At 49.7% G+C, this 12,961-nt stretch overlaps 1 protein-coding gene across 1 annotated transcript; it reads right to left on the bottom strand.

Moving 5' to 3' along the window:
- Window positions 1–2,736: 2,736 nt before the first annotated feature.
- REELD1 (reeler domain containing 1) lies at window positions 2,737–10,848 on the bottom strand (the record flags this gene model as incomplete). The annotated part of the gene is made up of 6 exons (XM_082315041.1): window positions 2,737–3,321; window positions 5,969–6,032; window positions 6,709–7,009; window positions 7,733–7,890; window positions 9,508–9,730; window positions 10,629–10,848. The coding sequence occupies 6 exons, from the start codon at window positions 10,846–10,848 to the stop codon at window positions 2,737–2,739; spliced, it is 1,551 nt and encodes a 516-aa protein (XP_082171167.1).
- Window positions 10,849–12,961: the final 2,113 nt, after the last annotated feature.

The following is a 12,961-nucleotide window of genomic DNA, read 5'->3' as shown; positions in this document are numbered from 1 at the left end:
AACGCCTGTGACCAACACAGTCCTGCACCTAGAGAGGGAAACAAGGCAAGTCTTTCACTTTTTCCTCCAGTAAATATTAGAATGGTTTGTGCCTTTCTTTTCCTAATTCTGTCATTTTTTTCTCCTAAATCTGTTCCAAACATGAGCACAGATGAATTTCCATGCAAGGCGAGTCACTTAAGAATGGGGGTGTTTGAATAGTTTGCCTTTTAATAAATAAATCAGTGCTCATGTTTTTAACAGCCTTAAGAAGAGATAAAACCTCCATCCCTCTTGTCATGGCAACTACAATAAACGAAACATCATTCAGAAGTCAAGAAAAAAAACACAAGCACTTTAGGTCTCAGCCAAGTCTGCAGAGTAGCAAAACTCATTACTAATTCAAGGGAGCTGTGTCCCTCAGAGCTCACCATTACTGGTTTTACTACTAATAATACTGGAGCTGCATAAATTTAACAGAAGGCAGAGTCTGGCAGAAGGCAGAGCGGTGGTGAAGTGCCGCTATCCTCATCAAACATCTCCATGAGGCCTTCACTTGCTCCGGTCAGCCCGGCAAGAAGCGGTGCTGGATCGTGGGGAAAGAGCTGGGGAGAGGAAGGTTACGGTTTTATAGCTATAGCAGGCTGGTAACATTAAACCTAGAGAGACAGTGGGAGAGGCCATAGGTATTGGTAATTTATTCATAAACAGCTATGCCATCATAAGAAACTTTTAAAAATAATATGTGATAGTCCTTTAAATATTTAAGAGTTTGTTGACCTATTTTCTCAGTTAATTAGGATTTTTTTGGCTGCATTAACAATGACTTGAACGCTGTCTGCATTAGTTGCTACACAGTTCAGCTACACTGGGTTACAGAAACATGATTTCTTTCTAAGGCACATGACACCGGAGAGAAATGCCATTGTAAGTGTCTAGACTGGTACTTAAAAACCTATAGACTTCCTAGTAGGTAGTGCTTAAGCTGGACTTATTGAACATAAAACCATTCACCTAGCATCCTTTTCAGTCCTAAAAACAAATGTCTTTTCAATTACAGCACTACCCTTGGTTACTCTGCAGTGGAAACGCCACGGTGCAGCCGCCCTTCTCTTCAAAATGCAATGGTTAAGACCATCAAACTCCTCTCTGCAAGCTGCATTTGTGAGTACACTTCTTTTCTTACTCATTTATTTTGCCCAAGGCTCACTAGGCCTAGAAGTTAACTCAACAGAAATTTGGCCATGTGTGTAGTGCAAAGCATCATGTCACTAATCACAGTCCAGTAGCGTGGTCAGAAACCAGCTCTTTCTGAACGCTAATAGAAGGCGCGATGAGCAGAAGACGCACTACGTTCATCACGCTGTCGGGGTTTGAATAGGAGAACTCCTCTATGTCCCACCCGTTTCCTCTGAAGTCAATGGCAAGGTAAGGGAGGACGTGAGAGCAGAGCTTTGACTGTCTATCGAGCATGGAGATGGCCAGCTGGTTGGAGATGGCCACAGGGCCCTCCTGACAGCGGCGGAGGTTGTCTCCAGGAAGGATGTGTGAGCCGTCAGGGTCCCAGCATTACCTGCTTAGCTTGGGGCAGGGGGGATTGCTGCGGGCGGTGAAATGAGCTGCAGCACCAAAGTTTAAGTCCACCCCCCATTACACAGCTTGGGGACCATCGGAGCCCCTCCACCCTAGAAAAGGACACCAGAAGGGGTGATTCCTGCTCACTGAAAGGCTCCAAACTGTACACCTCAGGAGGATCGTTATCAGGACTATTTCTGCCTCTTTCAAAGCTGCAGTAAAATAAACCTTTACCCTTGCTGTCATCACCTCCCCTTCTTAGAAGGTGTCAAGGATCTCCACGTTTTCCAAGGGCTGTTTTAGTGGCCTCCTGCAGAAAAACCACACAGTCAGAGAGACGTTTGCACAAACTCGGAGTACAAGGATGCTGTTAACTTTCCACGCAGCCTTTGCTGGGGATCTCCAAAGTGACCTGGGAAGGGTACTTCTCAGCGCGTGTTTCTGCACAGAGTGTTACTGAGCTGACTCGAAGTAAAAGTAAATGCTGGCTGTCAGGCTTCAACAAGCTTCCTCATCAGGTGCAAATGGACAGGAAAGGTTTTCTTCCATTTGCACCTGATGAGGAGGCATGTTTCTCCCCCAAAAGCTGGTGTCCGCCACCCTGTGTTTCGTTCCCGTAGATCAATTCAGCGTTCTTTGAATCGATGTTCTCCACTAACGAGTTCTTGCTTTTTATTTTCAAATTGAAACTTCAAATCTACCCGCAAATATTTTGTCATCTGAGAGATACCAAATGCACAGAATCAAACCTGTAAGCTCCTAAATGAGAATGGTTGGGTTTATATCAGGGGTTTCTAGTTCCTAGAAAGAAATATAACACTAGAAACTTTTGCCGAGATTAAACAGGAGACAATACTACAGTGCGGAGGAAGAATTTCTATTTTTGGCTACACCCTTAAGGCAACAGAGGAAGCGTATGTCATGGCTGCGGTGACAGCTAATGAGCAGATATACAATATTAACTGCGGTAAGTGTAACACACTGAACAATCTATCAACTTCTATTTTCTTGGCAGCTGTAGCGTAGATACTTTCAACTAACACCTCTGTCTGAACTGGCTGCTTCAAGTTTGTTTACCTACACGGCGGCACGTAGAGGGACTACCCCACCGCTTCCTATAACCTGTGCTGTGCAGTCCGGGCTATTTTCACCTACGCCACCTGCTTTCGGCATTGCAGATGTTCAGATGATTGTCTTCTTCCCGCTGCTTGAGGGGCTGACCCAGTTGTACTCAGCTTGCACCAGGACGAAGCTGTTCTCCCGGATCTTTCGGAAGTGCATCACCTCCCCGTTTTCTCTGATGGCGATGACGTCGGGGTCCGGCTCGCTGAAGGAGACCTCCGTCCGCTTGTGGCAATGCTGGGCACAGACACAGCGCACGGCAGCTGCCAGCGCCAGGCCCAGGGCGGCCATGCAGACCAGGAGGATGCCGAGTTGGGCTGCGAGGAGTCGGGTCCCTCTGCCAGGGTCTTCCCCCTTCCCGGGAGCAGCAGATTTGGGAGCTGGTCTGGTCACCCATGGCAGGGTATTCCCACCCGCTGCCTCCTCCTCCTCCTCACCCCTGGTGTCTGCCTCCTCTGGCTGCAGTGCCGGCTTTCTTTCTGCCATTTGCCTTGAAGCTGATGACAAATTGCCGGCAGCGTCGGCATCACCAAACCAGGCTGTTGTCGCAGTGGCATCACCCAGGTGAGTGTGTACGCGCGGGGCAGAAGGAGATACTGTCACACGTGGGGAGGATTTCAAGGCGGCCCCGCTCGTGGTACTGGCCTTTGAAAGCAAAACCACCGTGAGATGTGCAGTGAGGGAAGGGAAAGGGGGCTGATTAGGTTCTCACTACCTACATCACCTAGTTCAGCTCTGTATTTCTGACACCCAGGTGTCCCCCCGGCCTTGGAATAACCCTGCTGCATCCCCTGGTTACTCAGTAGCTTTTAGAAAATGAGGTGGATTCAACCCTGCTCCATCCGTACCAGAATCGCCACAGGAGGGTCAAGGCACTGGGAGTTGGTCCCAGGAGGGCAAGGCAGAGCGGGTTGAAGGGGCAGAGCTGAAGGGCACAGGCGGAGAGGAAGGTTGCTGCTTTGCCTAAGTGAAGGTCTGCAACTCCCGTTGTGCTGGTGGCGGTGGTGGTATTTTTCACAAGCATCATTTTCACAAAAAAAATCACTTAAGCAATTCCCACCTTGAGTGAGGCCAGGGTCATGCTGAAAGGACAGGCGTGATCTTCCTGGCCAAACTTCATGTTTAGAGTCACACCGGGCCCACTGGCATTCGGCATCACCCTTCTGAGGCTGTGGATCGAACCATGGAGCGGAGGGACCCAGCAGACTTTGGGATGGCCTTTGACATCAGCGGTTTTGGGGCAGTCACGTACAATCCGTCAACTCTCTCCAAAGCCCATCTTGCTTTCTCAGCCTACACAGCCTTCACAGGTGTGAAACCTGCTGCCTCTCAGTGTTGCTTGACCACCCATTTTAGTGGGAATGACTGTTCTCGCCTGCTCCCGTTCCTAGGGGCTCTGCCTGGTGCCGTGCACCTTATTTTATCCATCACAAAATGACAGCCACTACATGCCAGTTCTGCAGCCCAGGCTTTGCTGCAGATATCATCCAAGACTAACTGTGAAACAATCATACAATTTAGGAGGCCCCCAGTTAATTTTTTCATTCCCGCTGTGCACCTGAGCCCCCATCCAAAAGCTGCAAAATGTACTGGAATTTTTTCTTTGGCTCCACTGAGATTTGGATCTGGCCCTCCGTAGCTGGCACCTCTCCAGCCTGTCCAGCCCAGCAGGCTTTTTCACACATCCATTAATTACACCAGAGAAACTCTCACCCTCTACCAGCGTTAGCGATTTCTAAAGCTTGCTGGGAAGACGGTGTGACAGGAGCACAAAGCTGAGGTAGGAGCCCTGGCAAGCTGTGAAGCAAAGTAGGGGAGGGTCAGAGCATCCTTTGTGGAAGAGACGGTTTCCGAAGGTGCTAGTAAAATACAGTAGTAAATAAAAGACTTTCAGTGGCTGAACTGCAGACCGTAAAGTAGCTGGCTGGCCAAGTGAGGATTGCATGTGTATGGATCACTTGCCCTCAAAATGCAAACGCCATACCGTAGGGATATACTGTAGGATTTGGGACTTTGGGATAGAAAATGGAATTGCCTCACAAGTCCTTGCCCTATCTCACCTCATTTCTCCTTTCTTTTTGTATTTCTTCTCTCCTTTCTTGCCTAGTTTCTCAGTATTTTCATTTTGTTATGCTCTTCTGGTCTTGCTTTGCGCAATAACTTTTCCTTTCCTTTGGTTACCACCTTCTGTCATTTCTCCACTTCTCTCTGTGGCTACGCCAGATGCTCACGTTACACATCTCTCCTTTACTTGTTCTCTGTCCTCCGCTCCTTCCTAAGTATTTCTGCCTCATTCTCTGCTGTATGGCCCCTTCCTCTTTTATTTTCTGAGATTATTTTCTTCTTTCTGTGGCATCCTGCAACCCAGATCTAGTTCTTTATTTTCCTTGTATTTTTTCTTCCCTTCATCCCCTGCATATGGGACTTCCCCTGCTAACTCTGCACCCCATGTCTCTAAGCTATCCCTGCTTTCCAGCTTCTCCGCCAGTTCCCATCTGAGCATCCTCCTCTTTCCTCCGCAACCCTGATATTCTCCAGTTTCTCTCCCTCCTCTTGCTGTCCTTTTTTTTCTCTACCTAAGTCCTCACATGCCCTTTCCAGCTCCCACATCTCCTTCCGTACGTACAGCCACCGGGCTCCCCGAGGCTGCAGTCCTTTCACACCTTTCTGGGCTTCCTCCCCTGAGGTCACCCCTTCCCGAGAGGCGCTCCCACCCGCTCGTCCCGTCTGCCAGCTCCCGCTCTTCCAGCTGCCTCTGGTGAGTGCACCCCGCGCCTCTGGCTAAGCCCACCTTCACCACCATCACCACCACCATCACCACCTCTGCCTTTCTGGTCCATCCAGCCTCCCGGGCTGACCCTGCCCTCAGAAAGCACACAGCTTCCTTGGCCGTCCCCAGGAAAGATGAAGTCTTTGACCTCTGGTGGATGTCGTGGGTGGTACCTATCCAGCACCTCTGGAAAGGAACATTTCAGCCTTCCATGGGAATAACGGTAACATCCAGCAGCCTGTAGTCATCTCTACGTATGGAAAAGTTATTCTAGATTGTTTTTACAGCGGGACTCTTAAAAACCCAGGCAGTGGGCTCAAAAGGAAAACAAAAAAGAGATGCAAAAACCGATTCCCAGTTAAAATAAAAAAACTAAAACTCTTAACAGTCTTAATGTAGTTTTAGTCACTTATGAGACCTACGTGGGCTGCTTGGTGCGGTGATGCAGTAGAGAGGTTTTACCCTCATCTTTTAGACCTTTCTATCTCTGGAGAAGACATCCTCCCCGTCCCCGCCGCTTACCTGCCCGTCTTCTTTACACATCAAACACGAGCGTGGGGTGGCAGCGCTGGCAACGCTTGCTGCTCTAAGGAAGGGAGAGAGGAGAGGCAGGGTTAGCACCCGAGACCTCTCGCTGTGGCTCACGCTGCAACACCTGGCTCTGCACCTCCGGAGAAGCGTGCCGCTTGCTAGAGCAGCCGCAGGGCGCACCCAGTCAGTGCAGACTGTATGGGGCTGTATTTTAAGAACACTTGATCGTTTATTCCTCTCCCCATTGTTTTCACCCACAGTGTAAAGCATTGCATGAAAGCTCATGTGGCCCAAACCCTCTAAGACTTCTGAGCAGAAGTCCTCAAGCCCAAATTTCATAATTGCTTTTAATCCTTTCTTCCTTTTCCCTGCGGATGGAGAAATAGCTCTGCTGAGTTCACCGTTTTGTTGAATATTTGCACGTGCTATTAGAAAAATATTGTAGCAGTCAATAGTTTTTATCATATTTTTCAGCCCCTGGCCAGCCCTCCGCTGGGCTGAGCAGCGCAACATTGGGTTTTTAAGAGTCTGGGATTTCCTACCTGTCACTGTCTGTCACGTGCAATCTCCAAAGGATTATTTCTCAAAATTTCAGCAAACACACACCCTCTTGCCTCCCCCGCAGCCGCAGACACCTTCCTAGATGGACCCTCGCTCATCCGCAGGGAAACTAGTACTCTTTTCCTTCCCAGAAGGGCTGGAGGAACAGCTCTTCCCACCGCCTGGTTTACCCGTTGGAGGTGCTGTAGCCGGAGGCGTCATCCTGGGAGAGGAAACCTCGCAAGGCGTCCGCTGTGCCGGGGTCTCGGGTGGGGAGGGACGGCTCCAGCCCCCGGCCGCTGGACCCGCCGCTCCCGCTGGACGCAGCCCGCGAAGGCCGGGCTGGCTGCTTCGGCTCGGCGCCGGGCCGGGTCTCTGACCCGACACCGAAACCTGGCTCCGGTGCCGGCGTTGCCGCGACGCCGGTGGGGCTGGCAGGCAGCGTGGGGCTGCGCAGGGGGGAGCCGGTGGCAGCCGCGGGAGAAGTGGGACCTTGTCCAGCACGGAGACAAAACAAGAAGCAGGGAGAGAGGAGCAGAGGTCTATTGTCTTCAGTTTGTTTATTTCAAATCCCACTCGGCGCTAACATTTGCCAGGAAGGATCGTAATAGTGATTTTTTTTTTTTAATTTTCATGTCACTTAATTTTAAGTGGGAGCCCAGATGGAAAGCAAAGCAGCAAAGCCCGCCGCCTAAATTACGGTCAAGTAGAATAATTAAAATTCAGTCTTGGTGCCATGCCAAAAATGCCGAGAAACACATCTGATGTCAGTATAAGTAAATTCTTGGAGCATTTTACTGACCAGAGGCTGCATAAATACAACTAAATACATACCTGAAGGGCAATAATCACATTTAGAGACAAATTTATTCCTTTAGACAGCACTGCTAATTACACTTGCTTGTCTTCAGGAGCTGAGATTTTGGGTAAAATGTGTTGTATTTTAGGGTTTCCATTGAAATCATAAGATCTGGCAACCCTGTTCATCTTTCTGGTCCCTTCCTCAGGACTGGCTCCATCACCGCAAATGCTGACCCCTGCCCTCACTTCAGGGAGTTCACCACAGCCATCGCTGATCTCCCCGACAGCCGCAGGAATTAAACGGGTCCCTCCAGCTTCTTTGGGTCACTTGTGTTCAACGCTTGCCCGGAATAAGCCATAAAACTACTCTGCGGGAAGCGGTGGGTAAGAAACCCGAACCTTTGCTCGCCGTACCTGTGGGGTGTGGGTCAGCCGGTCCCTGCGAGGGTGTGGGGGTGACGGGGTCGGGCTTCTTGCCGCTGCCAGCAAGCGTTTTGTTTTGCCCTCGCTGAGCCACGATAGCAGATTCGATCTTTGCCCAGTAAACAAAATAGGACTGGACTACGGAGACGCTGTTAAAAGATAATAAGGCAAGAATTTACTGGCTCTATAGCATTAATAACACATCCAACTGTTTAGCTAATCACAGGGACTGCTTTAATCCGAAGACAGAAGTGACGCAGAAGTATTTTAAAGGATTAGCCTGCCACACATTTTATATTACAAATAAAAGATACCAGGTCCTAGAAGATACCAGAAAGATATGGGGTGAAGAATCACCACTCGTAATTAAGATCAGCCAAAAAAATGTGTGGGAACTTAAATAAATAAATAAATAGCTATTATATTCGCTGTATTGATAGAAGTACATTTAGAAAACTCGGACTAGCTCTGCTTATAATCTTCCGTAGGCAGGGAAACAACAGTGGTATTTACTAATTAAAACAAGTCAATGTAACTTGTACAAACAGCAGAATAGGTAGGAAAGAAAAAAAAAAAGTCTCTTCTCAGACCTCTGATATTTGAGCCCGCCTAACCCTCTGCTTTTTGTCAGGTGCCAAGACTGCATTGGCCAACCTTTAAGTGTTCAGCCGGAGAGCCTTATTTAAGCTGGAGATTTGGGGAGAATTTCAGCTCAGATTGCTCAGCTGTTTCTGAGAATTACCTAAGGGGGAACCAACCCGGGTTTTCCTCTGCCAGATGACTCTTAGAAGGCATTTTTAAGCCTAACAAGGAGTTTTTCCAGATGCTGTGATAGGGAGAAAATGGAGAGGCTATCAGAAATCAGTTTGGGGGGTCAAAAGCCAGAGGGTGAAGGAAGCATCAGAGTGGGTAGCTAGGAATAGGTCTTGTTGGGTTTATTCAGTTGATGGAGTTTTATGGGTTTTTTAGTAGTATTTCCCGATCTAAAACAATGGGTTAAAATTGGAAATGCCAAGCAGCAACATTTCTGTTTCAATGAATTTGCGTTGAATCACGATGAGACGCACAAGCCACGGCACTCACCAGGACACTTATGTTTTGGGGAGCAGCCAAGGATCTGGCCAAGCAGCTTCTAAGTGGTTTTGTAAAGTCAAAACATCACAATTTAATCTCTTCCAAAATGAGAAGTCGCCATGCTTCCTCTAAGGCAGCCAGTTAGATGATGTTTAATTTCATTCCAAATCGGAACCAAAATACTTGGACAGTTTGGGACTTTGGTGCAAAACAGAGATGTCAAGTTTTGACCCAGTGCTCACTCTCTCTTCCTACTGTGAATAATTCTGTTTACATTTAACTTTTTAAAAAAACACTCATTTTAAATTATTTTTTTTAAAAGAAGGGCTATACAAGATTATCCTGTAGACAGGGAAATCCTGTGGGCTGTGTTATTTAGCAAGACAGGCAACATGATCGCAGTTCTCTCTTTATGCCTTAATATTTCTATTTCCTAAGTGCTTAGACTGTCATCTTCCAGTGTATTTATTCTGAGAAAATAGTGACCATGTAAATAAAAAGCAGCACTACCCAGTGGTGATAAATGGTGATTTACGTACCAGCTGGGATACTGTTGCAGCATTTGATAAGTATTTAGTTATACGGGGTTCAAGATACATAAACCACTGTGCTGGACAAGTACGATGGAAAAATAAGGCTAAGCCTTTAACTGAGAAGACACAAATTCTAGTTGGGAACCAGCACGTTCTTACAAAAACTTGATGTCTCCGATGGGTTGGTCTGGTGCTTTCCATACGAAGGACAGGTTTCTCTTCAGTGACTTGTCCGAGTGGGTGACAGTGTCACCATCTTCAAAACAAGTCAGCAGCTTGGAACCAGGAGGGATGAAGATGAATGTGCCAGCGATTTCGTCGTTAGACACTTTGCGAGCTTGAAGCAAAAAGCCCATAAAATCCCGGGTGCTCCTCACTGTCACTGCAAGACAAAACACGGGACACGAAGGGATTTGTCTCGAAGTTATGGGGTGAATTGTTTGCAATGCAGTTTCCAGCGGTAGCACCGAAACCAAAAGAAAACCCTGTGCAACAACAAAAACATCTTACTGTCTTTGTCCTCGTGGTCCGTCTTGGACATGCTGGATGCAGGAGGCCAGACTCTACCTGTAACTTTGCAGTATGTAATTGCACACAAAATTTGCTTGAGTCTTTCCCCCCCTCCTTGACTATAAGCTGCCAACCACGTTGCATTAGGCAGCGTGCAGCCGTTTTTAAGGAAAGAGGTTTGGGTACCACCCTGTACGTATGCAAAAGCTTGTGTGCTGCCCTTGAAGGGGTTTTGTTTTGCATCGGGGTGAGCAGGCAAGCGGCCAGGCTGGGGAGCGGTGCCTCTCAACTCTGTCTGCATCTGCCTCAGGAGCGGCGATGCTGGGGACGGGGCACGCTGCCCAACTGTACCGAAGAGTCAGGCGAGTCACCCAGACCCCTTCCTGCAGTGCGGAGGAGCAGGGAAGGCGACTTTACCCACTGGAGGTGCCTCTCACGCGCCATTGCGTGTGACGATGTCCGGTACGGTTGAGACACAGCTGAGATAAATGAATCCCACCCAAAGCATCCAAACTTACTGGCTGCCTCCGGCAAACAGTTGGTCTGCAACATGGTGAAAACCTGGAGTTGGCCATCACCTGAGAAACCTTAGGCCAAGCGCCGCAAACAGAATCCCTCTGTAAATACTTTCATTTCCTCATGACAAGAGAGGTGGCGTAGCTCACTCGGAGCAGTTATCCCTCTTCCCAGCCCTCACAAAGATTAGTGCCATCACTTGAGATTAGTTATCACATATTTTTCAGATGCAGGAACAAGAAGCTGTTCCTTACCTGGAACCTTGTCGCCTGGGAAGTAGAAGGACATGTTGGTGTGGACAGTAACGTAGTTGTTGCTGGGGCTGTGCAGCTGCGCTCTCAGGTGCCGGGGCATCATGTCGGTGCAGGCAGAAAGGCTCGCGCCGTGCGAGAAGGCGGCCGCGTAGGAGACCAAGCACAGGGTTGTGCATGCCCAGCCGACAATGGCGATGTGGGCTCTCCTGCCGTCCTCCATCCTATGGCCGAAAACAACGGGCAGGTTCACTTCAAAGCAGCGGCTTCAGCAGCCTGTGAGCCCCTCTGGCGCCTTTGAATTAGCTGAGCTCTAGAGCCACCCTTCCCACAGCCTTTAAACGAAGGAGAATAAATGATCTCTGTGGCGCGTGGAGCCACTTCAGTAACCCACAGCATTTCACATTTTTGAAGTAAATTGTTGAGGCTGGGAGGGGAGAGGCCCTGCAAGAGGATGCTTTTCTTGCAAAGTCACCCACGGAGGGAGCGGTCAAGGAAGATTTGCTCTAAGCAGCCTTGTGGCGTTTAGGAGGCGGAGAAGGCTCTGTACGACGGCGCTCAGCACCCTCCACCATTCCCAGCCTAAATGTACAACCTGATCAATGCGGGAAACATCTACCCTTAGACCTGCAGAGCTGCCGCAGGCCCCATCCCTCACGGGGCTGGTGCCCAGCACGGAGCCTCTCCCTGCCCGCCGGCGCGGAGCCGTGTCCCCGCAGGGACGGCACGGAGCCGCCCCTCGCTCTGGCCCGCGGAAGCACGAGGCACCTTTTAGCAGCCCACACGTCGCAGCTCGGAGGCACTGGGCTGCTTGCGACCGCCGAAACCCTCCCTGGCCGCCCAGCAGCATTTCAGCTTGTCCTTCTCGGTCAGGGCTCGCTGTTGCTGACGAGACGGCAGCAATGCTGCCTTTGAAGTCAGCGTTGGAAGCCTGAGGTAAACATGCAGCCATTTTGGCTATGCCAAGATTTCTCATTCTCCAATTTTTAATCCAAACAAGTATTTTTTCTCAACACGGTCGAAGTTTAATATGTGGTATGCTGTGTCTTTAGTACCTCTCAGCTTTGGTGGCTGGCACAAAACACGTTTCCAGATTAGCTGGAGAATTTTGTTGTCCTGATTTTCCAGAATGCACTTTTGAAAGTGAAGCTGAAGGATGAGCATGGGGTATTTATTCTGAGGGGTAATCGATATTGTAAGGCTGGTAGTCCTGCTTTTAATGTAGCTCTTTCTAACATCTTCTTTTCAACATGCAGCTTTTCCTGACTTAGATTTCATTATGCTTAGTCAATAAGTAGGTGTAAATAAACCAGAGGAAACCAGAGGCCGAGGAGGTCTAGCTTACACCTCCGTCTCTAGCAAGTCTGAAACTTGCCAGCTGACTAAAAAACCACCGCTGCACATGAAACAGTTTGTGCCCAACCCGAAGCAGGGAGCAGATGGATGCAGTTTAACGTTCCACAGCTGAGCATTGCCCCACTCCACCCAGTTATGTGCCAGAAGATGCTTGTGGGAGTCACAGGAGCCTTCGCTAAATATCCCAGCCCCTGCAGGACCAGTGGTGGGATCCCTCCGCCGTGTGGAGTCGGCCTCCCTTCTAGGCACACCTAAACCTCCCTTGCTGGATGTGATCTCTCGTGGGAGCTCATGGAAGTACCCCTGAGCAGCAGCTCTTTCCCTCGGGTGTTTCCCAGGCTGCGTCGCCGTTTCCCGTCCCTCCCCTGGCTGCTCAGGGACGGGGAGCGGGGCCGTGCCCCCCAGGGCCGCCCGGGCTGGCGCTGCCGGTGCCGCCATCGCTTACCTCGGGACACGTACGCCGCCGGGCTCGCTGCCGCCGCTGCCCTCCCAGCCTGCCGGAGACCCATCCTTTCAGGGACCTTTTTCGCTTTCTCCTCTAATGGGAAGCGCAGCAGCTGTTACTGCTAATACCCACCACCTACGGCAGCTCTCTGCCAGTGCCCAAATCCTGCCTTAATCATATTAGTCTTCCTCTTCACATCCCACCCCTTTTTTTTTTTTTTAAATCTCCAAGCTTCTGCAATGAAAACAAAGGCAACTAGCGGGGGGGGCAGAAGCAAGCCATGGGGTTTGTGTGGGACACCCTGGGACTCCTTTGCAGAGGTGAAGGAGGATCGGACTCTTGCTTGCCCCGTTACCCTCCCCACACCCCTCCAGGTCCATGCTGATGCTTTGCAAAGCAAAGCCACGTCAGCACCCTCCAGTCCGTGACCCCCGAGCAGCATGCCCTGTCTCTCACACTTACATGGGAGATATTTTGGCAGTAAAAGCAGAATTTTGCTAGAAAGGCCGGGAAGGTGCATCCCACGTGCCAGCCT

This window comes from Platalea leucorodia (genome assembly GCF_965183815.1).
Source record: "Platalea leucorodia genome assembly, chromosome: 6".
Lineage (NCBI taxonomy): Eukaryota > Metazoa > Chordata > Aves > Pelecaniformes > Threskiornithidae > Platalea > Platalea leucorodia.
This window is presented reverse-complemented; position numbering and strand designations above follow the sequence as displayed.